Genomic DNA, 24,787 nt, shown 5'->3' with positions numbered 1-24,787 from the left:
ACCGCGACACGGAATACAGCAAACGAAAATGCAGCGTACAGCGCGAAGAAGTAGCAGCATCACTACTACTGTCTGTTGGCACTCCGTATCACTCCGCATCTATGGATAGGTACCGAGAGTGCATCCCACATGGCCAATGCCTTAGTATGCCTTAGAAAACGCAAGTGAGGGTATATGAAAGAGAGAACGGAAAACAAAGGAGAAAGAAGGGTGGAAAAGGGAAAATTAATGTGAACAAGATAGGGAATGATAGGAAAAACGGAAAAAAGGCGCCAACCTAAGTTCGGAGATCCCGGCTTCGGATACGTGCCTTCATCTTGTTCCCTTGCTTTCTTTTCCCCTTTTTCCCTTCCCCTTTCCCGTTCCCCTTATCATTACTTTCCCTTTTCCCTCTTCTACATGTTGTGCCAGCCCTGTTGTTTTTGTGTCCGGCGCATATGGCGTTTATTTCAATTTGCATTCGATGTTTGGCATCTGGCGGGCATCGGGCATATTGGGTCGGCCTTCCTTCCGTCTTTGAACAACGGAATTAGTATAATAAATAATGCTCTCTATGGCGATGGCAAGTGAGAGTGGCTGGGGCTGGCACCCTTCAATGCCTTTCTATTCTCATTAGTCGTATTGCAAGCAGCAAGAAGCAAGTACAAAAAAGTATATACTACTACGCGTATCAGTATTTCTTTTATTCCCAAGTAATCAAGCACACGCAGCCGCGCACATAATAGTGACTGGCAAGTACGTACTGGCGCCTATTACTATCGCTCTGTGCTCAGTACGCACTCCATCGCATTGCTTCTGATTCTGATTCTCCTTGGTCCTTCGGCTGTCTTTCTTCTTGCCGTGCTTTATCCACCTCCAATTTTAGCAGTACACATCTTCATAGGGACTTTGACCAGCTGCCAACGAAAGCAAGGGTTTGAGAATTCTTGGGGGAATTCAATAAGTTCGGCGGTCGCCGCTAACTGACGATGATGAGATGGTGTGACGCTGTCAGTTCTTGACTGACTCTCTTCGTTGCATTCTCATAAGTCATCTGCTTATACTCTAACCTTTTTGCAACTCCTTGTTCAGCAAGTGTACAATGTCAACACCAACCTCCGCGTCCATCTCTCAGCGACTAACAACCACCTCATCCCTCTTACTGGAACGCTCACGCATTCTCTCGCTCAACCTCAAACCCTCCCCGTCCTCCACCCAGCAAATCGTGCGCAACTTGACTTCCATCCGCTCAGACCTCGAACAGCTAGAGCTAGAAAGTAAAGGTTTGGTGCTAGGTGGGAAAAAGGGGAAGGGGAAAGGAGGGGATGATGGTGAGGAAGAGGTGAAGGAGTTGGAGGAGCGGTATGATCGTTTGTTAGGAATGCTCGAAGAGGATGATTTAGGGCGAGAAAAGGCTAAAGATTTGAAACGGACCAGTCAAATGTACGTGCACTGCAAACGTTTTTAATCATACACTATGTCTGTTCTCGTGCTGATGATTTTCCTTCCACGTAGACCGCCTTCCCCTATTGCAAGCCCTCAGCCTGATACGCTATCCCCTCCTGCCGATGCATCCCCATCTGCGCAAGACGTTCCTACATTCAACGTTGATCCACCTGCACCTGCAGTTGGATACCAGCCATTCAAAGATTATCCAGAAAATGAAGAGCCAGAGTTGGCGCCGCATGAGATGCTTTCCAACCAACAAATGCTGATGAATGGTAAGATTTGGACGCAGTTTCCAGATCAGGACAGACTGACAGTATGTCACCAGATCAAGATGAGAGGCTAAACCTCCTCTCTCACTCTATCGGCCGCCAAAACGATCTCTCATTGCAAATTGGCTCGGAGCTGGATGTACACCACCAATTATTGGAAGAGACGGACACCGCAATGGATCGAACGGCGGCGAGCTTGGGAAGGGCTAAACGGCGTTTGGACAGGGTGGCTGATGAGGCTAAGCAACATGGTAAGCTTGGTTTTCAGTCGTCTCGTGAAATTTGGCAATAGGGTTAATATATTTTTATAGGGAGTACAATTACTATTGTCCTTCTTATTTTCATTTTGCTCATTCTCATCATCGTGTTCAAGACATGACGTGGCAGAGTGTATTCATAATTGTCCGACTCGGAATGTACATGTTGTAAAACATCATGGAAGTTGACAAGATACAAGTTGCAAGTCTCAGAATGGTCTATTGACAAGAATGTAATAGAAGTACAAGTACATCTTTATTGATCAGCGATGCCGGCGAGTTCGACGGAGAACGCGACCACAAGCTTGGAGAATCTAAATGGGGTGGTTAATCAAATCTCATGCGACTCTGAAAACGTATACTCACTCTCGCATGTGCGTGAAAGAGAATTCGGGGTGGTCCATAGTGTCTGCTGTGGAGTGAATGTTTCGAGTGTTGGAGTCATCGAACGTAGCTTCGATGCTGCAAGTCACGGTTAGAGCGTTTGAAAGCACAAGTAGGCACGTGATGACTTACGCAAAAGCAGATTGATAACCGGCTTTGGCAAAGCTCGCGTGATCAGAGCAAGCATAAGAACACTGGGTCTTTACGGGAGGGATGCTCACTGTGACTCGACTATCAGTTTTGGACCCAGTATGTTTTGTTGAGAGAGCTGACTCACAGTACTCCTCCACAAGGGTCTCGATGAATTCAGTCAAATCCGGGTCGACAAAGTCCTGAATGATACCGACTCTCTCCTCGGTACCAGCTTTGACCCAGGCGGTCATGTCCATTTGCAGCATGGCAAGCACCTTCTTACCCTCATCCTCGTATGACTTGGCAACGGCCTGAGAGCCGAGGAGACCACCTTCTTCTGCAGAGAAGTAATGGAACTCAAGAGGGGTAGAAGGTGTGTAGTTGGCGTTGACGAGAGCGCGGAATCCTTCAAGAGAGGACGTCGTACCGGAACCATCATCATCCGCACCGCTATAGATAGCTATCAGCATCTTCATGCTCTGCGGCTTTCAAAGCACTTACGGAGCAGGGAGGAATGGCCACATGTTGGCAGAGTCTTGGTGAGACCCAACAATGGTGATGGGTGCGTCTTCATTGGCGGGATCAGCAGGAGCGAAGCGGACGATGATGCTGTTTTGCCCCCAAGGATGAGCAAACTCCTTGACGGTGATACCGGAGTGAGGTTTTGCAATCTACAAGTGGTGTGAGACCTAGATGGCGCTTAATGTAGACCCGACATACCTCTTTGAGAGTCTTGAGCAAAAACTTCTGAGAGTCCTTGCCCGTGTCCGACTTGTAGTATCGGGTGCGGAATCTGCTTTCGAGTCAGTTCTGGTTTAGCTTAGGAAAGGAGGTTTGGGGGTTGATATCACGCACGAAGTAAACTTGGTCAAGAAATCCTTCATGTGATCGATATCAAGCTTCTTGATAATAGAACTGATCGTCTTTGTGTGGTTGCCTGGCGTAGGGTACGCTGTGGTTGGATGAGTACACATCGATAACAGCGAGTATCTGCAGGCCGGTGGACGTGCTCACAATATTTGACGTTGGCAGCGGAAGGGAGAAAGTAGCTAGAGAAGCCTAAGCCAGGTGTCTCCGTGCTAATAATCCATCAGTAATGGCCGGTTCAGCTGGTGGCAAAGAGATCACGAACATATCCATGAAACGGAGACCTTTTGCCTTGGCTTGGATTTTCTCAAGCTCCGACATCCATCTATACCATCTATGTAAGCACAGACATATCAGGTATATGGAAGAAACCTACACAGGAGGTTCTTCTTCCGAGAACTGGACGAGTCTCATTTCGCCGAGGTCCAAAGAGAAGCCATCATGAGCTGCGAAGATGTCCTGGCCTTCGAGGATCGCCGAGCCGATCGAGCCCTGGAAAGCGAGCTGTTCCTTGGCCGTGGGGACTGCGCTCGCGAGGAGGGGGAGGGCAAGGATAGCTGGTGTTATGAGCATTGTGTCTGGGTGGTGGATGTGTAGACGGTAATGATAAAATAGAGAACAGATAGACAAGACTATCGGGTATGCGCGCCCATGACCGGATGCGGAAGAATCGCGGCCTCTGTCATGGATCGGGACACCACACAGTGGCAACTTGCGTGAAAGAGTAAAAAGGTAGGATTCTGAACTTATCGATTGGCCACAAAGCACAACGCATAGGATGGGGCAAGCATTATGAGGATACTCACATGGAACGTTGTGAGTCTGGCTGTCAATCTCTGCAGCCCTCACGCACGTCTGACGCCCAGTAGAACGTCCTACGGACATGTCTAGATTACCACCCGTAGGTCACCACAAGTTGCGTCGCCTGCGATGCCATCTCACTCGAAGCATCTACAGGTTCAGCTCGATGAAGAAGAAGAACATCGAAGGCCTGCTCGATGAACTGGATGCCCAGATATTTTGCTTTCAAGGTGAGTTGATAGGCTATTATGTTGAGCAAAGCTGACAGTACAACAGAACATAAAACGGTCCGCACACGTCTAGAGAAGTCAATGGCTTGCCCGGGCCCATACGACGGCTTCTGGACTTTTCCTCGTTCCAAAACTGGTTATAGCGGAGTCTGCACCTATGTGGATTCTCGCTATTGCGTGCCTCTCAAGGCGGAAGAAGGTATTACCGGACTTCTTTTAGGCGACCGGCTGAGTACGATGAAGCCACCATGGACCGATGCGGAAAGAATAGGCAGTTATCCTGATGTGAATGATATGGAATGGATGGATGAGCTGGACGGGACAAAGTTTGATGTCAAGAAGCTCGACATGGAGGGACGGGCTGTGGTATGCGATTTCGGGTGAGTAATCTCCATATAGCGTTGCAGGGTCATGGCCCGGCTAATTTAAAGCTAGACTGTTCGTCTTATTCAACCTTTACTGCCCGAACGAGACAAATAGTGCTAGGCGACCATACAAAATGAACTATCTACACGCTCTTCAAGAACGTGTACAGCTCCTTCAGGCTGCTGGGCGCGAAGTCATGCTCGTGGGAGATATCAACATTGTACGCCAGCCGATGGATTCCGGAGAAGGACCTGTGAGGTCTTCAGCGGAGCAACATTATTCCCACCCTGCAAGACGGATACTTGATGATTGGTGTGCGCCGAAAGGACCGATGATAGATGTCGTCAGAGAGAGCTGGCCTCAAAGAGATGATATGTTCACCTGTTGGAATCAGAAACTCGACGCCAGGTGAGTTTGTAATTTTGGTAAGAGTGGACCCCTCTCACATGTTTCACAGGTCGGCAAACTATGGAAGCCGTATTGACTATGTACTATGTACACCTGGTCTTCGTCCATGGATCAAGGGCGGCGATATACTTCCCAAGGTGTACGGGTCTGATCACTGTCCCGTGTATGTCGACTTGCATGAGTCCATCGTCACTCCAGAAGGGGAGACTCTCCACCTTCGCGATATGCTTAATCCCAAAGATCGACCCACTAGCACGTCTCCTGTATACCCAAATGATGTCAAGAGGGAAGCACCTGAGCCGCCAAGGTTCGCAACCAAATTTATGGACGAGTTCTCAGGGAGACAGACAAGTCTAAAGAGTTTTTTTGGTGGAGGATCGAAGCGGGCACAGGAGAAGACGAATGGAGCCAGTCTTAGTACAAGTGTGAGCGCGAGTGCTAGTCCGGCTCCAACCCCTACTGCATCAGAATTATCATCGGCAGTGCAAGCATCCGAATCTGGTGCTACAAAAATTGTTTCACTCCCGCAAGCGCCGGAAGAATGCGTTTCCGCCCCATTCAGCCTTGCTCGAACTGCTTTCAGTTCGTTGGACAATCCCTCCCCTGTTCATAGCCGGGAATTATCTTCCAAAACAAGCGACGGTGCCCCAGTAAAGGCAACCTTATCGTCCAAACAAGATAAATCTAGCGCAAAGCCCATAGACATGACATTAGATGACGATGAGGATGATGAGCCAATCTTGGTATCGTCAAAATCGGAAAACAAGCCCCCACCGAAACCTACGAGGTCATCGTTGTCTGGTTCGAAATCAGCCTCCTCACAAGTCAAGCTCTCTTCATTTTTCAGTCAACCGCATACCGAAGGCAAAAGAAAATCCCCACCACCACCATCCTCAGCTCCTTCTATCTCAAAACGGCCCTCATTGGCACCACTTCCTCAGTCAAATAATGCTCCGTTTGCTGCCTCTCCTTCCGCCACAACTGCGGAAGATGAGTGCCAGGGCATGACAGAAGAAGAGAATCAACTTATTTCGCAAGCTATTGCAGAAGCAGACGCAGAAAGAGCAGAAAAAAACGCAAAAGCTGCTCCGCAATGGTCCAGCCTTTTTGCCAAAAAGCTGCCACCGTTGTGCACAGTTCATCATAAGCCGTGCAAGGATTTTGGTAAGTTGCCGCAATGGATTTTCTGTTAATCGTCAAGCCCTGCTGATGCGATACATTAGTTGTAATGAAGCCTGGACCCAATAAGGGGAAAAGGTTCTGGCTATGCTCCCTGTACGTCCATCCATTATTATGTACAGCCGTTATCAAGTACTGACGAAGAATCAGGCCGGTTGGCGCAGGGTACGATATGGGGAGATCGAAGAGACCGAGAGAAGATGTAAATCCTAAATTCCGATGCAATTTGTGAGTCATGTTGTAACGATGGATACTCGTGCTTACATATCGACTGTAGTTTTCTCTGGGATTCTGCCAATTCGAGAAAAGAAACCCCGAATGAGGGGAAAGAGAAGAAGCTGTAGCCATGTTGTACACTGTGCTCTTACTGTCACGCAATGCATTGTCTGTACTACCGTTTGACTGTTATTCCCTGCATACAGTTTGGGGCCTTGTATGTATACCCTTTTGATTTAGCTGACGGTTGACATTGGATGTCCACCCACCATACTAGACTGGCCGGCTGTAATAATTCGCCACCGATGATTGGAAGTATTTGCGCATTGAACCGTCGCTGGCTTTCAGCAGCTTGTCATGTTCATCTCGTGCCTTTTGTTTTTTTGATCTCATCTTTCCATTTATTCTTTCTTTTGGCCTTCAGCTACATACTCACCATGTCGCTCCTTGCAAGCACAGCCCGACGCGCCCCCAACTCGCTCCAGCTCTCCACTCGCAATCTGTCCACCACCTCCGCCCGTTTCGCCGAAGCTGCGCCCATCGCATCTCGATACGTCCGCAAGACAGCTGTACCTGCTCGAGCCAAGCCTACCGCCTACTCTCGGCCCGCTACCTTCAATTCCGCCTCCACCGCTGCTTCTCGCACTCGGCCTGCCCCTGCAGCTCGTCCCGTTGTGGACGAGTTCCCCGAAGATCTCCCTCTGCCATCTACAGAGCCTCCCATAGATGATTATGCCCATCTCTCGGCCCCTCCTTCTGCCAAGGTTTCTCCGCCTCTCAGTGAACTTCCTAGTGAGAACTATGAGCCTCTCCCTTCAGCGACAGCTTCTGCTAGGGTAGGGGGCAAGCTCGCCGGTGAAGTACCTGTAGGGTTAGATTGGAGTACAAGCTTTTCAGGCTTGAGCGAGAAGCCATTTCCTAAAGAAGCGGCCGATGAACTGTTGAAACCGTTGACCCCGGTGGATGTAGAAATCAAGCCTGGTAAGTCCCTGGAGCACATGTATATGAATGAGTAGGTATCTGACTTGAAACGGATTAGATGGATTATTATATCTCCCTGAGATAAAGTACAGGCGGACGTTGAACGCAGCGTTCGGTCCTGGTGGATGGGGTTTGGCTCCTCGAGGAGAGACAGATGTGGGACCAAGGATCGTTAGTAGGGAATGGGGGTTGGTGTGTCTCGGTCGGTGAGTTCATTCAGTACATAGTCTTTACTTGGAGCACTGGTGGCTAACCTATCATAGGTTAGTGTCTGTAGCCCGAGGCGAGCAAGAGTACTTTGACCCATCTGGTATTGCAACTGCCACAGAGGCTTGCAAATCCAATGCCCTCATGCGATGTTGTAAGGATTTGGGTATCGCTAGTGAGCTTTGGTAAGTGGGCGTTCATTTGGGTGTCAATCCTGATGTGTACTGATATCATCCTTAGGGACCCTACCTTTATTCGCGATTTCAAGAAACAGCATTGTGTCGAAGTATTTGTGGAACATGCAGTGAAGAAGAACAAGTATGTTGCTAATGTCATTCAGTGATATGAATTTGCTGACAGCCTTTCCAGGAAGAAGCTTTGGAGGAAGAAGAACAGCGACAAGTTCGAGTACCCTTGGAAGGAACTGTAAATTAAGTGGTGTATGAATGTCTCGTATTCATCACTATTGACTAGAACTTGCTTTGAGAGCCTGTATATAGTATGCTCGCATAACAAAAATATGATATACAACTCTACACCGTTCTGCATTTTTACATGGCCGCTGTCGCCTTGACATCTTCTTTCGCCTTGGCCAGCTCCTTTTCCAGAGCGATAAGTCGTTCTCTATGGGCACTTGTTAAAGAAGGTTCTGGACAAAAGATGAGATTACGTACCTCCACCTATCCATTTGCTCGACAATCTTGACCCTCGCATCTAACATTGCGTTATGCTCACCCTTGAGCATCTCTTGTGTAAACTCCAAAGGCACATCCGCACTCCCGGGCTCTCCTGGTATCCCAATCTGTGCCGGCGCTGGTGTACCAGCTGCAGCCGTGTCCACAGTGCCTGCTCGACTCGCCCGCGCAGATGCTGTTACACTTGCACCCCTCGCCGCAGACTTGCCCTTTTTACGAGCCTCATAATCCTCCCTCTGATCTCTTGGTCGTCGACTCTTTGCGGGAAGAGGGGTAGGTGGATGGGCGTTGAGAATATCGAGGAATTGCCGAGGAGGGTCTGAAAATACAATTTCATCGTATTGCCAAGCGTGAATAGGTAGTCTGGCGGCAAGTGAGAGAGGAGCTGGGGTAGCTGAAGGTTCAATCACCTCCAGGGCTGGTGTAGCAACATCGACCTTGATTTGCTCGGTCGAGTCTCCGCCAGGAGGCGCTGGTGTCCCTTGATTTGAACCCGGTTCGTTTGTGGCGGGCTCACTGGCAGGTCGCTGGATTGTTGGAGCGGGAGTAACTGACTCCTCTAGAGGCGCAGGCGTGTCAGGTTCCAACTTGACTTCGGTATTGCTTTCTGTAGGCACAGGAGTTGGCGTAGGGGCACCTGATACCACAGGCAAAGGCTCAACAGGCGCGCCCCAGTGATGTAATTTGATATTATGTTGCAGGCCAAGAGGCTTTTCAGATGATTCCGGGATGAGCTGGATTCGGATCTGGACGGTGAATTCACCCCATCCTGTTTCAGAGACTCGATAAGGAGGCTTGTCGATGACTGGGAAGAAGCATCATTTTAGACGGATATCACATTAAAACGAACTTATACTGACCTCTATTAGGTGTCGCATACGTTTCGTGGAGCTTGAATGTCACTTTTCTGATAAAATATGACAGGTCATCCGCTCCTCCGGGCAGATAGTCGATATCCTCATAATCAGGTGGCTCCCCTTGCTTTAAAGGAGGAGAAGCTGCAGAGTTGAGAAACACAGTCCACTTATGAGTGTCTGAGATAGTTAATTAGTCAAATACCATGCAATAATATGGAGACTTACGTCCTGCGGGAGCCAACTGCTTCTCAGCCTCGGTTAGGAGCCTGGCGTGGGAGCCAAAGATGATCGGCCTATGGACTTGTATTCCCTGCATATTGTGTTAGCTATATCCACCCATAGGCACTCTAACTTACCCTGACTCTTTCGCTGGACATTGGCGTGAAGATTGCAGAGATGGGATACCCGAAATGTCAACAAACGGGCGATGAAAGAGGTGTGTATAAGCGGGACCAAATTTGCTGGTAAGGAGGGCGACTGATTAAATAAATGATGACGCAATGGGGGCCCTGAACGGCCGGTCGAAGCCCTCTGTATTGATCTGATAATCTCGCTCGTCTCAGATACTTCTCCACTTCGCATCCGTATCACATATCTGCATAAACAGCTCTTTACAATGTCCAAGGCAGGCAACTACCTAAAGACAGCCATTTCCATGGTCACGTCTCTCGAAGAGGGCAAACCCCACTCTTCAATCACAGACTGGATCGAGGTCCTCTCTTCGGACAGATACGAGGAACTCAGTCTGGATGGCATTTCAGAGCTTGTCGAGAGCGTGAACATCCTTGGATCCCAGGGCACTACCGTGAGCTTTCTCCGTTTCATGCTTTCACTCTTAGAGAGATCTTACAAACATCTTTCCCCTGTAGGAAGCTTCGCGAGCTATCAGGAAGAAGCTCAAGTACGGTAACGTCCATCGTCAAATCCGAGCGCTTGTCATCCTTCGGGCTCTCACAGAGAATGCGGGAAAGGGATTCCAGCTCAACTGGGCCAATGAGCAGTTGATGGAGCGTCTCAGATTGATGGCAGCCGACGTGCGTTACCTTGTTTATTGACCTGATTGTGGAGCTGATAAGACACTGGCCACAGCAATTAACCGATCCCAAGGTTAAGAGGATGCTTTTACTCGTGTTCCATGCCTGGTCTTTGCAGTATAAGGTTGGTGTTGGTTGGGACAAAGCGTAAGCCACGTGGCTGATGTTGATCCCTTGGCACCCAGGACGAGCCAAGGATGCACGAGGTTGCCGGGCTTTACCGAAAGTACACCGGGCACGGTACTAGGCCTGCCCCTAGAAAGGTAGGTATTTACTTATACTTGGACCGCGCCGCTACTGACTTATTATAGCCCACCACTGCATCATCTCCTACCACTGCCACCTCTGCTACCGCTGGACATGGTACATTCGACGACATTTTCTCACACGATTGGAATCCTGCCCCTGGCAACAGAGGCGCCGACACCTACACCGACCTTGCTGCTGCCAAGGCTGACGCGGAGGAACGAAAACGCGCTCGCGAGGCCCGTATCGCCCTCGAGCAACGTGAAGCGGAGATTGAGAGGAGGGAGAGGGAGCTGCGAAGGAAGAGAGATATGGCTGAGATTGAAGAGAGGAGAAGAAAAGATGCTGCTGAGGAAGCTGAGAATAGGAGGAAGTTGAAGGAGCAAGGGAAGAAGAAGAACCAGCAGCCGAAGAGGTTGCCTTTCAGTTTCGAGAAGGAGAAGCCTCAGATCATGGTGGCCGTCGCGAATGCGATCCAATGTGCCAATAATCTCGTCAATGCTTGTCGTGTGAGTTGACCACATATTCCGTTGCATGAAACTCATATCATCTTATCTAGCTTGTCAACAGAGAGGTTGAGAACGTTACTGAGAGCCCCAAAGTACAAGACAATCTCGACAAAGCCAAGGTGGCGAGGAGATCAGTCATTAAATACATCCAACTTGTCACTGACGAAGAATACGTTGGGACACTGTTGGACGCCAATGAGCGGATTGTCGAAGCCATTCAACTCTATGACAGGGTAAGTCGCTCCATCACATCGCAATCGTGCGTGATTCATCTGACGTCTATCTAGCTTTCCAAACCCGCTGTATTGGACTCTGACTCCGAGGACGACGCAGCCGACGTGTCTGCTCTGCACAAGCGACTCGCCGCCCAAAAGCTTGAAGCTGACCGTACGGGCGAGCTCCAAAAGATCCAGGAAGACCAGAAACGCGAGTCGGCGAGGCGGCAGCAAAGACAGCTCTTGCGTCAGGCGAGCGAGACGGGGACCCCTGTCCGAGGTACCCAGCAACCTTCTTCGACATACTCGGATTTGCAGGATCTGGACTTTGGAAGTATCGCGCATACCCAGGCGAACTTGCCTCCACCTATGAGGCCTGACTCCGGGGATGATGAGTCTTACGGGGGGTAAGTGATACAGTCCATGAAGATCAGAAGAGATTTTCAGATACTAATCCCCACGCGCTGTAGCTCTTTGTCAGACTTTTCAGATTATGATTCATCCGACGCCGAATGGCAAGCTGTCCATGGTTCTGGCTCTGTGGCCAATAAGGGAGCTCCTACTGCTGGCCCTTCGAGTCGCGTCCCTCGACAGTATGCTTCATTGGAAGACGATTACCCTGGACAGAGCGGATTATTGGCGAAAGAAGATGATAACCCATTTGGGGATCCCTTTGCGGATGAACTGGACACCCCTGTGCAGGAGAAGCAGAGATTGCAGTGTGAGTGTGAACTTTTATTTATCGGAAGGCACCAAACATTAAATGATAAATTTACAGGGGCGGAGATCTAAATGATGGAGTGGATGTCAATTACGGTTTCTATAGCTGTGCATTAATAATATATCCTGCCTTATTCAATTGCTCGTGCTTGTTTGGTATAAATATGATGATGTGATTTGTGATATTCATGACAATACTTCTTATCTCTTGCCATCCAGCGCATCCGCAGCTCTTCGAAGTCCGTTCCTTGCGGCTTCTCCAACTACGCCGCCGACCATACCCATCACCCCCTTGAGGGCGAACCAGCCTTCAACGCCATTCGCAACCGCCATCGGCCATCCTCCAGCCGGCTTCAGTTTATCTTCCGCACGCGCTCTTCCAAATTCCCGTTCCTTTTCTGTTCTCGCAGAAGCACCACCAAGTCCGACTCCGGATCCCGCACCGCCCATTAAAATCCGCTTAATAGGCCCCAACTCGTTGATTACATCGAATCCAGTACCTCTCACCCAGTTGACCAACCCGTTCCTCGCTCGAAAGATGTAGTGTAGCTTATCCGTCGCACTCAACATCAAATGGTTCAAAGGATATCGCTCTTTAGGATAACCTTTTGTACCTTCAAGACTACCCAAATCGCCTCCCAATCGTCTGGTCTCTTCGAGGACTTCTGCAAGGCACTTGACGTCAGCCAAACCCATGTTCAGCCCTTGTCCAGCCAGGGGATGGATCGTATGTGCCGCATCGCCCACAAGAGCGGTACGTTCTCCGAGGTAGGATGTCGCGTGAGAAATACGAAGAGGGAAGGAAGCTACCGAAGGGGGGTGGATGGATGTGATGGCAGGTGGGATGATGGGCTGATCGGAGGATGTAAGAGGGGTGGGGAGGGTAGCGATGAGAGTGACGATTTGGGGCGCTGTCAAAGGTGTTCCTTCAGACTGAGCAGACAGCATGGCCTCGCACAAGCTGGAAAGTGTCTCTTCAGGCAGAGTGAAAGCAGCGTTGACCATTTGAGTAAGGGCATCATGAGAAAGTTTCTTGAGAGCAGCAGCGTTTTCGGGAAGAGTGGACCATACCATTGTAGATGATGTGTCAGAAAGAGGGAGGAAGGCTATGGGCCCGGTAGAGAGGAAGCGCTGGAAAGCGGTAGTGTTGGGGTAGAGAGGATCGGGGTCGTGGTTGAGAGTAGCGACCACGGCGTGGGTGTTGTAACCATGACCGTACGATTCAATCTCCGAGAAATGCCTGACTGGGGAGTTTGGGCCATCTGCTCCAACTACTAGGGATCCCCGGACCCATTCATCTCCGATCCGCAAGCCAACCCAACGACCACCTTCGCCAAGACGCATCTCCCTTACTCTGGAGTTTTCACGAATGTCGACGATGCCTTTACCTGCTTCTTCGATACGTCGAAGAAGAGCCTTTTGTAGATTAAGGTTTTCTGTCATACGGGCCAGAGGACGTCCAACAGGAGGAAAGTGGATTGTGGGCGTTTCGGTAGGAGAAGGGTTCGACCAGACCTTGAGGCTGCGTTAGAACATAGTTACAATGACAGGCATAGGGACGTACAATGATTTCATGGACAGGGCAGGACCTATCGTTTGTGATATGTCTCCACACACCGATGCCTATATTTCATATCAGAGAACTGTAATCATCGGTTACCTTTTAGACTTACTTTCCAGCCATTCGATATTTTCATGCGTCAAGCTACTGATACGGTTCTCCCATTCGCTTGATTCGGGCCAATTGCGAGTGCGATCCAAAGACGAGCCTTCCACAAGGAGTATCCGGCAAGTCTGGGAGATTGTTGGTTGAGATACTTGGGGAGGATATCATGTTAGTCTGACGCGGCGACCTAAGGTAATACTTACAGAGAGCACAGGCAAATGCTAAGCCAGCATTTGCACCGCCGATTATCACAATATCATAAGTATTTTCGGACGAAATTTCGGGAATAGGCTCGGTAGGCTGTGGAGCGTGATGTGAATGACTCCTCTTGAAGGTTACATGAGCCGATTTAGACACGGTGGCTCTGAGAGGTATTGACGAGAACGCAGGTCGAGCGAGGTGGAGGTTCCGAGATGTGATTGCAGGGACAGAGATGGCTGGCTTTGACGAAACCTTGAGGGCATTGCTAAGACCTGGTTTGTAGATGGTTGTGGGAGGCCTCATAGCTAGATGTTGTTTTCTTTGACTTGACTACAGAGAAAAGCTAGAGTTGATGTCGACACAAGTAACGGCTGCTGGATTTCTATGGCACTCGGACAACTCTCGTCGAATACTGGGCCGACGCGAGCCTAGCTTCATTCAGGAACCGCGCACCTCTTTTTGACAGAGGTCTTCCTTTCCTCCTCATTAGGCACGCAGTACCCACCAATGTGAGAAATTGCCATGTCATTCTTGTTTTTGTTGATGTTTCCTCCACTCTCAACGTCCGCCTACAGAAACCACAATGGACCACCTAGTCCTCGACCCCGTCATAGATCCAGCACTCGCAGACAACTCACCGCAGCATACAGACGACCACCACCAGCCTCTGCAGAACTCAGCATCCACCTCACCAGTTGCCCAGCCCTCCCAACGCACAACAAAAACAGGTCGTCCATCCAAGGCCCGCGGCACTGTTCCCGGATCCGCTGCCGACTTTAGACGACGGGAAGCGAACCGTCTAGCAGCAGACAGGTCGAGAAGTAGACAGGCTGAAAAGGGTGCGGCGCTTGAGAATGCTTCGCGTATATTGTCAGAGGAGAATGCGAGACTGAAGGAGCAGATCGCTGCGTTAGAAGGTGGAATCGAAGGAAGCGATTTCCAACATGGAGTTCAGGATGCTGAACATCAGCCTACTCCTGGCCCCTCAAGAACGGAAGAACCACATGACGATGATCAGCAGGTCTCACAAGAAAGTGATACTCAGGCTCAAGAGCAAGAAGCGCACTCTCACACTATTCTGGCCGCGCTCACGGACATTACTGGTGTCGACTTTTCAGAAGGCAACGAAGCAAACTGGATGCAAGGGATGGAGACCTTCCTGAAAGATTCTGAAAGTGGAAGATTAGGGGAGCTCGCGGCTGTCGCCATGGGACATGATGACCCGCAGTTGCAACATCAGGAAAAGGCTGACGCGCCCCATACCTCTCCCTTCAAAATCGGCAACATGTCTATCCCATTTCCACTTCCGGGGCAGATGTCGATTCCTGGAGCCAGTGCAGCCATTGGCCTCGCTGCAGCTCTCAATACGGAGATGGAGAGGATTATCATGGAAGACCTTGCTCTGACCAAAGCGGCCATCGTCAGAGTCGAGAATCAGATATCCCATTTGCGAGCCCATCCCGATGCCGACATTGATGCAGCTAGCAACGACTCGTCCATTGCGCCTCTTTTGCCCAAGGACATCTTCTCCGAAGATTTGGAAGCGTTGCAAGTGGTTCAGACAGATATACAAAACTCTATCTCTTACCTTGAAAATACGTTGCCTCCCGTCAGGGATGAATTTGTGAGGACGCGCGATGACAAGACAGCGGAGGAAAAGAGGATCATAGACCTTGTGAAGGAAGTTAAAGAACTAGAGGTAAGAGATGAGGATCAAAAAGAAAAAGTCTTGTCGAACCTGAGATCTGTTGGCACGTTTGTGGAGAATTTGCTGACAGAGGAGCATGTAAGTGAATCGGCCGTTTTGCCATCAAAGCTGACTTTTTTGTAGCCCGATAATCAATACCTGACCGGTGCATTCTCTTCTCCCGCGCTTGCTCGTCGACGTAGAGGTAGACCGCCAAAGGGCGAAGTCTCTCGTACATTCTACCAATCTTACCTCATTGGACCCCTTTCTCAAGAAGTCGACCCCAAGGGCAAAGGTAAAGCTCCAACAGCCAAGAATCCTCGTAGAAGCAGATTGGGAGAATCACCTCTCACCGGGCACGCTTCTTCCCATGAACAAGATGACCATCATGTTGCTGAATCTTCTCAATCCGCACAAGCACACCTTCCCGACTCTCACGAACCGGGGACCCTACAGGCAGCTCAACATGACCAAGATCATCCCGATGAGCACGATACGACCGAAGCTGTTAACCGTGCCGAGGCGTATATTCTCTCTCATCTCAATGCATCCAACGCTACGGATGGCCAAGACGCAGATCCTCATCCAGAACGCGAAGATGCTATCGGACTCGAATCTACTTCCTTTGCTGATTTCTTGCCCGCCCAGGAAGCATTAGAACGACAGGTCGAGGGACCCGCAAGTCAACATGGCAATGCTGATGCTTTCGGTCAGTCTGCTTCCTCAAACGGCCAAAATCAGGAGTTAGTCCATGTTAGTCAGGGTGACCACGATGTCCCTCTGTCTGTTCTTTCGCGACTCAAGCAGGGTCCTCCTGGGAGTTGCGATATCTGCATGAGAACGGAAACGACTGTGTGGAGGAAATTAGTGCTGGGAGGTATCGACCACAAAGTGTGCAACGGTTAGTAGAATATGCTTCTAAACTGGTCACCAAAGCTGATTATGGTATAAGCCTGTGGCCTGTACCACTCGAAATTCGGTGTCATCCGTCCCCCGGAACTCTGGGGAGATGGTAAGTCCCTGAAAAAGCGTCGTTCCACGAGACCCGCAACGGATGAAGAGGATGCAGATGCACACGCGAAAAAGAAGGTAAAAAAGAGCATTGGAGAGGGTTCGGAGCAACTTGAGTCGCTTGATGACGAGCACCAAGAGCTTGGGAATATGGTAGAAAACCACTTGTCTGCTCAGCAAAGAGAGGAAGAAGAGGCGGCGACAGTAACGGCAGGTGAAAATGTAGAAGGGACGATAGTTGATAGGAGTGTAATCCAAGGGGCTGTTCAACCTGGGATAGGTATGGATGAAGCAGAGGGAAATGTGTTTGAGGTGTGATGATTAAGAAGTGACTTTGCGTTGTACTTCTATGTAGCAGAAATGTAGACGGTGAAAGCAAAGAAGAATGGTGAGACATGAAGACTGATTCCCTAAAACACGGTCGTTGTGATTTCCTTCGTCCGTGTTTATCAAAGACTCGAATCGCAGTAAATTAACATCGATTGTTAAATTGATAATGCGATAGCAAAGGATAAAGTAACGTCGATTATAGAATGATAAAATTAACTGAGTTAAATAATAGGATGTATGTTAGTGCATGAGTCATTTTACAACGAACAAGGGCTTGTGTTGCAGTGGTAGCATTCTAGACTTCGAGGTCGTGAACTGGAGTTTATCTAGCGGTCGCGGGTTCAAATCCCGTCGAGCCTTGTTTCTTTTTGCTTTTGAGCCAACGACTGGCAGCATATGGATTCACCTGGTGGTGGAGGCAAGGTGGAGGTTGAGCATGGGTGTAGTGCTTCCTTCAATGGGCAATCAATCCGAAGCTGCTCAAAGCACCTCTTGTTAGATTACCATTATCTCTTCCAGAGCCGAAAGAAAGTCGTCTCTAACTGATCAAGAGTCCTCTCGCAATAGCAGGACCATGGCTCATCAGATCACCTATGACTACGTTGAACATGTTGACCCAAACCTCACCTGCGCAATCTGCCAATCCGCCCTTGTAGATCCTGTCACGACGACGTCCTGCAAGCACACCTTTTGCAGAGACTGCATCACCCGAGCCATCGTTCACAACCCACAATGTCCCATAGACAGGTCAGCACTGACAATGAGCAGTTTAAGGGACACTGAACAACTGGTGAAGCTGGTGAGTGAACGGACTTCATAGCAATGCGGCGTCCGACGGTCGGTGCTGACATGTGAGCTTTACCGTTAGATGCTCGATGAGCTGAAAGTAAAATGTGGGGCTGAGGGATGTGGCACGGTTCTGCAAAGGGGGTTGTTGCTGGCACATCTTAAGACATGTTCTAAAGCGATCGTCACTTGCCAAGATGGAGATTGCGGCTTGTCGGTGAGTCAAGTGTCATTGATGCATGTGTCATTCTCATCAGAATCCGAAAGCTAACGTACCATCTCAGATGACCCGTCAAAGACTGCCTCATCACAGGGCGTACGAATGTTTTCAAAGAAAGATGGAGTGCAGGAAATGTGGCACAATACTGGTATTCAAAGATCAAACGGTAAGCATGCATCGACAGTTTTAACCCCATCACTGCTGAGCTGTGAAGACCCATACCAATATAGAATGCCGCGATGAGACAGGTGTCTGTGGTCTATGTGGTCAAAACAGTAAGCACGCTGTTGAGCTGTGAATTGGGAAACGCTGAACACTGACCTGTAGTGGGTCCTGATGCTCACATGCACAAATGGCAATGCCCCCTGGTCCGCATCCCTTGTCCTCACTCTGCTAGAGGATGCTCATCGATTATCCCCCGCTCGGATCTTCAAGCTCATATATCTATTTGCCCGTTTGAAGCATTCTCGGGTTTCTTCGAGATGAATGATGCGAGGTTGAAGTCATTAACATCTCGAGTCGAAAGTCTGGAAGAGGAGCTAGAGCGTATGAGGGAGCATTTGAAGCGAATAGAAGGTAATGTCGAGACGATGGGCAATATGAGGAGGGAAACGGGTGATGAATGGAGATGGAGAGAAGTGGGCCGGATGCGGCTTGGTGATACCCCACCTCCTGTCGCATCTAGCCATAGCGACCCCCAAACCACATCAACCATCTTGTCATCCCCACTAACTCCCACTTCTTCTCACCCTTCCCCTCAACCTGTCATCTCGTCTATTTTTCCTGGTATTAGCATCCTGTCATCCGGAGGAGCAAGACCTGACTTGGCCCCCCATCATCACCGTTCTCTTGTTGCACCATCCTTTGGCTCTCACCAATCATATGCTGATTGGGCATTCAGCCGGCTATCGGGGAACGCAGGCAATGTAGGATGGGAGGAAGTGATCAATGGTTTGCGTGCGGTGGTGATCCAGCTGGCTTCCGGTTTAGATAGTATGGAGCGCCGGAATGAAGTGTGCGCTTAATTTCTTTTTTCCACTCAACATGAAGCACGACCTGATGAAGAAAATCCATAGGAGGACAATGACGGAAAGTTTGAGAGTGTTGGAAGAAGTAGGTAGTTTGAGAGCTATTGTTACCACCATGCGCATGCGTATGTCCAGCTTTCTTTTCGCATATTTACTTCTCACTAATTTATCACACTAAAAAGAAGTTATGATGGAGCGACCCTTCCGACCTCCATCTTTCCAGTTCCAAGGCGACAGCCTGTTTTCACGTACCGCTGAGTCCACTCTCACCCCAACTTTGAACCAGCAAGCAACTGTGGCATTTTCTTCTACCACCGATCAATCAACATCAGAGCAACGTTCTCAATCAAGTGATGAAAATCTGAGCGTGAGTGTCAGCGGTGACCAGGAAGACTCCGGCAGAGAGACAGCTTCAATCACCGAATCCGTGGTATTCTCGGCCCAAGGTCATCCCGCTTCTTCCTCCCGACCTTCCTCTTCTACAAATTCCCTTATCACGGCCGGTGCTGGTTTGTCCGGGAATAAGAGGACTCCAATGTCTAGAGCCCGACCGAACTTGGGTGGGTATCAGGGAGTGACGGTGGAAGTGAGGTATGATGAGAACGCTGATGGGATCGAGGGAGGCGCAAGTTATAGTAGGACAAGCAACGCCGCAAGCGGGAACAGAAATACGATTGGGACGAGTGGGGCGGAAATGACGGGTAGACCCATGGCCTTCCCACCTGCGTCACAAGACGATGATGATGTCTCTGCAACAACTAACAGAAATGCAGGAGGGGATGTGAACGAGGCTACTGAAAGAAGCATGGGAACCCGGGAACGAAAGGTTAATCTCGCGAATCCTATTGCAAGGTTGATGAGGAGAGGGCCACAAGGAAATGGAAGCCCTAGGCTGTAAAGATTGCCGCCAGTTGGATGATACTCGAGGTAGAAAGAGACGATTGAAATACATTCCCAAACATATTACCCATTTGTAATTATTCACCATTTTGTGCAGCATTTAATTATACTCCGGCATTCTCAATTAATAATTAATGTTGATACGCCTTTTATTTATATCAGTGTAACATATCAAGACATGCATTATCATACAAACAAAGTACAGGGGTAACAAAGCGCCCAAGAACCATTATATCCGGACCATCTAGCGTTTATTTCTTCTCCTTCGGTTTGAAGAAAGACGTCAATTTTGCCATCTTGTTGGTGTTAACCTTTTTCAACGACTCAACACCCCTACTTGCCGGCGGCGCTTTACGCTTAATGCCTTTGGCCTCTTTCTTGTTGTTGGAAGTTGTGATTTGAGAGGCTGCGAATGCTGCGGCTGAACGAGAGGCGAGGTGTTCTTCGAGCGCAGCAAAGCTTGAAATTTTTTATGTATCAGCAAATATTTAATGAAAAAAAGGGAAGGAAAACATACTCGTATGACTTTACGAGTTTTGACAAGACTGGGCCAGGTAACCATTGGGCCAAGTGATCACATGCAGCTCTCAACCTCGCCGCTGATTGCACATTAGTAAATTGGACGTGTTAGACAAAATCCCTCAGGACTTACAACTCAACAGTTCCTCATCGATATCTTTTTCCAAAAGCCCATCTCTGCCCAGGCCTCGCACAAGGTGATCAAATTTTTCAAACTCTTCTGGTCCGGCAAAAAATCCTGCCTTGCGTTTGAGATGTTGGATGATCAAATCTTGTGAAGGCCTGTAGAAGCTCTGGGTGGGAGGTTGCGGAGAAGAGGAAGGATCCGGGGATGGAGGGGCAGTAGAGATGACTGGCATATATATACTGTTAGAAGCACTTCAGAAACATCAACAAAGGGACGAACCTTTTTTTTCGCAGCAAGCCTTGAACGCTCTTTTCACATTTTTCAGTGTTAACAGTCTCTCGATGTCCTCGTTCACGCCTTCCGACCTATTAGGCGATTTGCCTTTTGTACCAGAAGTAAAAGGTAGGGGAAGGGCGAAAGATGTCGACGTTGATGCGGCTGAAAGAAGATCATGAAGCGGCTGGAATGGAGGAGGGGGCCCATTCTGATGTCCCGAATTGTTAGTCCGTACTAGAGGTAAGTTCAAGCGACGAAACTCACAGGAACAAGCGCTAGGATAAGAGGTATAACAATGAATAATGGGTCAATGGGGTAATGTACAAGCATAGCACCGGCTGTGGTTGATCAGCTTTACCATTGACCAAAATGCAGACGCACCATCTATTCCGGAGTCGCCAATGAACCATGTCCTCCGTTGTGATCCATTGAGTTTGGCAGCTTCGAGGACGACATCTTGGCCAGCAGCAGTTGTGTACGGAAGATAGAGTTGTGCCTCTCCTACAAATAGCATAAGGAGTGGGCATGTGTATATTGGGCGAACAATGAGACATACCAGTACGTGGATGTGGAATACGGAGATACTGATGTGAGCTTGAAAGGTCAATGTCTGCTCGTGTCGCGTCAGTTGTGTTGAGCTTGCGGGTGTAGAGAAGTGGGCGCACCTTGGGGTAGGACTGAGACGTAGTCCATTATGAGGAGAAGGGTCAAATGGCAGGTCGCAAGGATGTTTTATTGAGGTCGGAAAACGATATGGGGCTTTGAATGAAAGGTGAAAATGATGTTCGGCTCTTAGTCCTCCACGCGCGAGCGCGTTGACTTTCGCGAACCCTAGATATTTCCAAAACGCGTCCCAATTCTCAACTTTGGATTTGCTTCGGGCCGACATCCCAGGCCATTAAACCCCATTCCAGAAACAGGTTTGGGCTCACTTTACCAGCCGACGATTCCACAATCCATGCGCTTACCAACCTTTACGTAACATATTCTTTCGAGTGGACGATTCATGCAGGGATTATTGTTTTTGGTTTTCCGCTTATATTCGCTGATTATCCTCACGCAGTTCCCTTCAGCCATGTTTGACCCCCGTGCAGGAGCTCCAAAACGATGGGCAAGCCAGTCCCAGGACTTTCAGGCAGTAATTCTTGTTGGTTACGGCGAAAAGTGGGCTATTTTCATCCTTGACACCTGGTATTCAAGACGCTGATCGCAAGATAGCTTGTACCCATTCAACCAGGGTACCAACGTAATTTCCAAAGCTCTTTTGCCCGTCGGTAACGTTCCCATTATCAACTGTGTGATAGATTGGGTACTTGCCGCTGGTCTCTTGGGTATGGTCTTCCTTGCGATCATGTTAGTATCTCTGAGCTGACGTATATCCGCCTTCTGTCCTTTGCAGATATCCTCATCATAGTCCCTAACGCCTTCCATGATCAGATCGCCGACCACATTGCAGAGGCGTATAACAAATCTACTCATTCTCGTGTGCGAATAAATCTCAGGAAAAATTCTGAGGGTGAAAGGGATGAAGATGAAGGTGACAGTGAAGAAAAGGACGGGACGGCTAGGATTCTGAAGAAGTTCAGGAGTTTCATCAAGGTATGCTGCAAGCCGGAAATTTTGGGTAATTATATCGCTTATACTGCTTATAGAGTGATTTTGTGCTTCTTCCTTGTGACATTTCACCCCCATCATACCTCCCTCTTAAGACAATCTTGGACAAGCACCGCTCATCACCAAAGGCTGTAATGACTTCTGTCTTTTACGAACCCATAGAGTCCGTCAAGGATGCGGAGGAAAAGATATTGGTTGGACTCGACAAGACTTCCGACGAACTCCTTCTCATCACTCCCTTAGAAGGTATGGAGGAAGACCTCGAGCTCCGCATGTCTCTCCTTAACCGCCATCCCACTCTTTCACTTACTACCAGAATCCTCGATGCGCACGTCTACGTTTTTCGCCGGACGTTCTTGGACTTGTTGGCGACCAGGAGAGCAAAGGATTTGAGTAGCATGAAGGAGCAGGTTGTGCCTTGGTTGGTCAAGGGTGGGTGGCAGCGAGGTTTGGGTGAAAGATGGGAACCTATCCTGGACCCGCCTAGCCGAGATCCTCTCGCCGAAGCTCTTGCTCGTTCAACTACTGCTCCTCCTTCCCGCTCTCTTCTCCACCCATCATCCTCTCCTTCATCTGACCGTACTCCCTTACCCCAAACATCCCCGGCCTCCCCTTCCGGCGATGCCGATACGATGTACAGCTCTGGTATCCTCCCCACCGCTCCTTCCCGTACCCGCAAGGGCTTCAAGCCCGAGTGGAAATGTCAAGTCTTGGTTATCACTCCTCCACCCGCTCCTCCTGCGCCTGCGCCCGTACAAGGGAAAGGTGGGAAGCAAGATAAATCACGCGCACCTGTGTACGAACCCGAGCACCTCATCCGTGCCAACTCGCTCGCCGGTTACTGGGAGCTTAACCGTAGATTTATCAAGTCTCTTTCCTCTACCACCCCGGCTGCTAAGAGTGCTCAGCCTGTGCGAAATATCATACCTGAAGATGCGGGGACAGCGCCCGCAATCAGCCCCGCGGCGCAGATTTCGCCGGATAGTGTGCTCGGGGAGGGTACACGGGTTGGAGAAAAGACAAGTATCAAGAAGTGTATCATTGGAAGGCATTGTGTGATTGGCAAAGGGGCCAAGTTGAATAACTGTGTGATCTGGGATTTCGTCACTGTTGAAGAAAAGTAAGTCGCATCAGATCAGAGTTGCAAGATTGTCAGTTGACCGACGTAATTCAGTGCGAGGATTGAAAACTCCATCATCTGTTCCAATGGTCGTATCGGTGAGAAGGCGCAAGTCAAGGACTGCGAGTTTGGAACTGGCTTCGAGGCCAAGCCTGGCGCTATCCTCAAGGGGGAGAGACTCATTGCCGGGCAAGAAGCATAGAGTGGTAGTTAATGGACATGCAGCAGTCGTGTGTAGATCGGCGAGCAATATTTCCCCTTGCCTATATCGCAAGCATTGTGATGGGTCAAAATGAAAGTACATGTACATATCCAGAGCAAACGAATGGAAGAAAATCTATCACACATATCCTCCTGGTACACCTTATTGTCCCCTTCCCCTGAAACCACCCCTGCCCCTGGGCGCACCACCACCTCGAGAACTGAAACCGCCCCGTCCACCGGCACCACCCCTAGCACCACCCCGTCCGCCAGGGCCACCTCGTGAGCTGAAGCCGCCTCGTCCACCACGACTACCGGCACCACCTCGGCCTCGGGGAGCACCACGACCTCCTTGGGCACCTCGCTCTGTAGACGAATAATCAGTAAAGGATCATTAATCATATTCTATTACACATGTTATGACTTACTTTCGACTGTAAAATGGGCAAAAGTTTGACAGGAACAAAGGGGCCATCTGTCAGTAAACCCCCACATCTCCCAACGGCAATGACCACTCACCCTTACCGCCGGCAACCTTGGGCTTTGGCAGGAATCTCTCAATCGGCAATAACTTCTCTCCGGAGATATACACCTTGTCCTCCTTCTTGAAACTGCTCGCCAACATTCCTTGCTCCATCTTGACGGTAAAGTACACTTCGTTGATAGGACCGAGAATCTCGTCGACCTTGCCGATCTGGGTCTTGTTTTGGAGGTAGATGGGGGCGTTGAAGTAGGGAATTTTTGTAGGTGCTGTGAGGGAACAGAGCATCTCGGATTCAACGTCGTGTTGGAAAGAGCCGATTTCTGCAAAACGCATTGTCGACATACGTCAACTGATGTTGTGGTGGATGGAAACGAAGAGTATACCCACCGAGAACAGTGTCGGGAGGACCCATATCCCTCTGCTGGAAACCGCCTCGGCCACCACCTCGTCCTCCTATCATTTCCGAAAACACATCAGCGAAACCCCATCTTCACCAACTTGTCGCTCATTCCAAGTTTTTGTCCCCAGCAGCTCCCGAAAGAACTGACCTCGCGCTCCGCCTCTGAATCCACCACCGCCGCCTCTAGAGAAACCTCGTCCGCTCATTCTTGTGTAT

At 49.5% G+C, this 24,787-nt stretch overlaps 12 protein-coding genes and 1 non-coding gene across 13 annotated transcripts; 8 read left to right on the top strand and 5 right to left on the bottom strand.

The window, feature by feature from the left end:
* Positions 1–1,081: 1,081 nt before the first annotated feature.
* On the top strand, positions 1,082–2,076 carry CNBH3900 (hypothetical protein; the record flags this gene model as incomplete). Its single annotated transcript, XM_768845.1, has 4 exons — positions 1,082–1,422; positions 1,495–1,700; positions 1,754–1,948; positions 2,009–2,076. The coding sequence occupies 4 exons, from the start codon at positions 1,082–1,084 to the stop codon at positions 2,074–2,076; spliced, it is 810 nt and encodes a 269-aa protein (XP_773938.1).
* A 134-nt stretch (positions 2,077–2,210) lies between these two features.
* Positions 2,211–3,910, bottom strand: CNBH3890 (hypothetical protein; the record flags this gene model as incomplete). The annotated part of the gene is made up of 10 exons (XM_768844.1): positions 2,211–2,268; positions 2,321–2,416; positions 2,471–2,558; positions 2,616–2,920; positions 2,972–3,141; positions 3,191–3,263; positions 3,326–3,422; positions 3,485–3,549; positions 3,603–3,662; positions 3,714–3,910. The coding sequence occupies 10 exons, from the start codon at positions 3,908–3,910 to the stop codon at positions 2,211–2,213; spliced, it is 1,209 nt and encodes a 402-aa protein (XP_773937.1).
* A 310-nt stretch (positions 3,911–4,220) lies between these two features.
* Positions 4,221–6,335, top strand: CNBH3880 (hypothetical protein; the record flags this gene model as incomplete). The annotated part of the gene is made up of 4 exons (XM_768843.1): positions 4,221–4,368; positions 4,415–4,748; positions 4,804–5,142; positions 5,192–6,335. The coding sequence occupies 4 exons, from the start codon at positions 4,221–4,223 to the stop codon at positions 6,333–6,335; spliced, it is 1,965 nt and encodes a 654-aa protein (XP_773936.1).
* A 639-nt stretch (positions 6,336–6,974) lies between these two features.
* Positions 6,975–8,155, top strand: CNBH3870 (hypothetical protein; the record flags this gene model as incomplete). Its single annotated transcript, XM_768842.1, has 5 exons — positions 6,975–7,518; positions 7,577–7,724; positions 7,782–7,910; positions 7,966–8,043; positions 8,095–8,155. The coding sequence occupies 5 exons, from the start codon at positions 6,975–6,977 to the stop codon at positions 8,153–8,155; spliced, it is 960 nt and encodes a 319-aa protein (XP_773935.1).
* Positions 8,156–8,276: 121 nt separating this feature from the next.
* CNBH3860 (hypothetical protein) lies at positions 8,277–9,654 on the bottom strand (the record flags this gene model as incomplete). The annotated part of the gene is made up of 5 exons (XM_768841.1): positions 8,277–8,349; positions 8,400–9,225; positions 9,281–9,454; positions 9,503–9,587; positions 9,634–9,654. The coding sequence occupies 5 exons, from the start codon at positions 9,652–9,654 to the stop codon at positions 8,277–8,279; spliced, it is 1,179 nt and encodes a 392-aa protein (XP_773934.1).
* Positions 9,655–9,893: 239 nt separating this feature from the next.
* On the top strand, positions 9,894–12,073 carry CNBH3850 (hypothetical protein; the record flags this gene model as incomplete). The annotated part of the gene is made up of 9 exons (XM_768840.1): positions 9,894–10,082; positions 10,147–10,311; positions 10,367–10,435; positions 10,497–10,574; positions 10,623–11,066; positions 11,117–11,299; positions 11,354–11,688; positions 11,752–12,002; positions 12,060–12,073. 9 exons carry the CDS (start codon positions 9,894–9,896, stop codon positions 12,071–12,073), a joined length of 1,728 nt encoding a protein of 575 aa, XP_773933.1.
* Positions 12,074–12,202: 129 nt separating this feature from the next.
* Positions 12,203–14,171, bottom strand: CNBH3840 (hypothetical protein; the record flags this gene model as incomplete). The annotated part of the gene is made up of 4 exons (XM_768839.1): positions 12,203–13,516; positions 13,566–13,624; positions 13,675–13,818; positions 13,871–14,171. 4 exons carry the CDS (start codon positions 14,169–14,171, stop codon positions 12,203–12,205), a joined length of 1,818 nt encoding a protein of 605 aa, XP_773932.1.
* A 280-nt stretch (positions 14,172–14,451) lies between these two features.
* On the top strand, positions 14,452–16,884 carry CNBH3830 (hypothetical protein; the record flags this gene model as incomplete). The annotated part of the gene is made up of 3 exons (XM_768838.1): positions 14,452–15,654; positions 15,700–16,456; positions 16,508–16,884. 3 exons carry the CDS (start codon positions 14,452–14,454, stop codon positions 16,882–16,884), a joined length of 2,337 nt encoding a protein of 778 aa, XP_773931.1.
* A 282-nt stretch (positions 16,885–17,166) lies between these two features.
* On the top strand, positions 17,167–17,256 carry CNBHt050. The gene is given in 2 exon segments: positions 17,167–17,203; positions 17,220–17,256. It is a non-coding gene; the product is annotated as a tRNA-Arg (tRNA).
* A 214-nt stretch (positions 17,257–17,470) lies between these two features.
* CNBH3820 (hypothetical protein) lies at positions 17,471–19,828 on the top strand (the record flags this gene model as incomplete). The annotated part of the gene is made up of 7 exons (XM_768837.1): positions 17,471–17,695; positions 17,765–17,899; positions 17,967–18,068; positions 18,117–18,177; positions 18,230–18,864; positions 18,953–19,055; positions 19,116–19,828. The coding sequence occupies 7 exons, from the start codon at positions 17,471–17,473 to the stop codon at positions 19,826–19,828; spliced, it is 1,974 nt and encodes a 657-aa protein (XP_773930.1).
* Positions 19,829–20,081: 253 nt separating this feature from the next.
* On the bottom strand, positions 20,082–21,445 carry CNBH3810 (hypothetical protein; the record flags this gene model as incomplete). The annotated part of the gene is made up of 8 exons (XM_768836.1): positions 20,082–20,289; positions 20,348–20,429; positions 20,483–20,701; positions 20,756–20,960; positions 21,017–21,090; positions 21,134–21,253; positions 21,309–21,362; positions 21,418–21,445. The coding sequence occupies 8 exons, from the start codon at positions 21,443–21,445 to the stop codon at positions 20,082–20,084; spliced, it is 990 nt and encodes a 329-aa protein (XP_773929.1).
* A 382-nt stretch (positions 21,446–21,827) lies between these two features.
* On the top strand, positions 21,828–23,688 carry CNBH3800 (hypothetical protein; the record flags this gene model as incomplete). Its single annotated transcript, XM_768835.1, has 5 exons — positions 21,828–21,916; positions 21,971–22,083; positions 22,152–22,351; positions 22,405–23,486; positions 23,541–23,688. The coding sequence occupies 5 exons, from the start codon at positions 21,828–21,830 to the stop codon at positions 23,686–23,688; spliced, it is 1,632 nt and encodes a 543-aa protein (XP_773928.1).
* A 162-nt stretch (positions 23,689–23,850) lies between these two features.
* On the bottom strand, positions 23,851–24,777 carry CNBH3790 (hypothetical protein; the record flags this gene model as incomplete). The annotated part of the gene is made up of 4 exons (XM_768834.1): positions 23,851–24,053; positions 24,207–24,491; positions 24,559–24,624; positions 24,720–24,777. The coding sequence occupies 4 exons, from the start codon at positions 24,775–24,777 to the stop codon at positions 23,851–23,853; spliced, it is 612 nt and encodes a 203-aa protein (XP_773927.1).
* Between the last annotated feature and the right edge of the window lie 10 nt (positions 24,778–24,787).

This window comes from Cryptococcus neoformans, chromosome 8 (assembly GCF_000149385.1).
Source record: "Cryptococcus neoformans var. neoformans B-3501A chromosome 8, whole genome shotgun sequence".
NCBI classification, from domain to species: Eukaryota; Fungi; Basidiomycota; class Tremellomycetes; order Tremellales; family Cryptococcaceae; genus Cryptococcus; species Cryptococcus deneoformans.
This window is presented reverse-complemented; position numbering and strand designations above follow the sequence as displayed.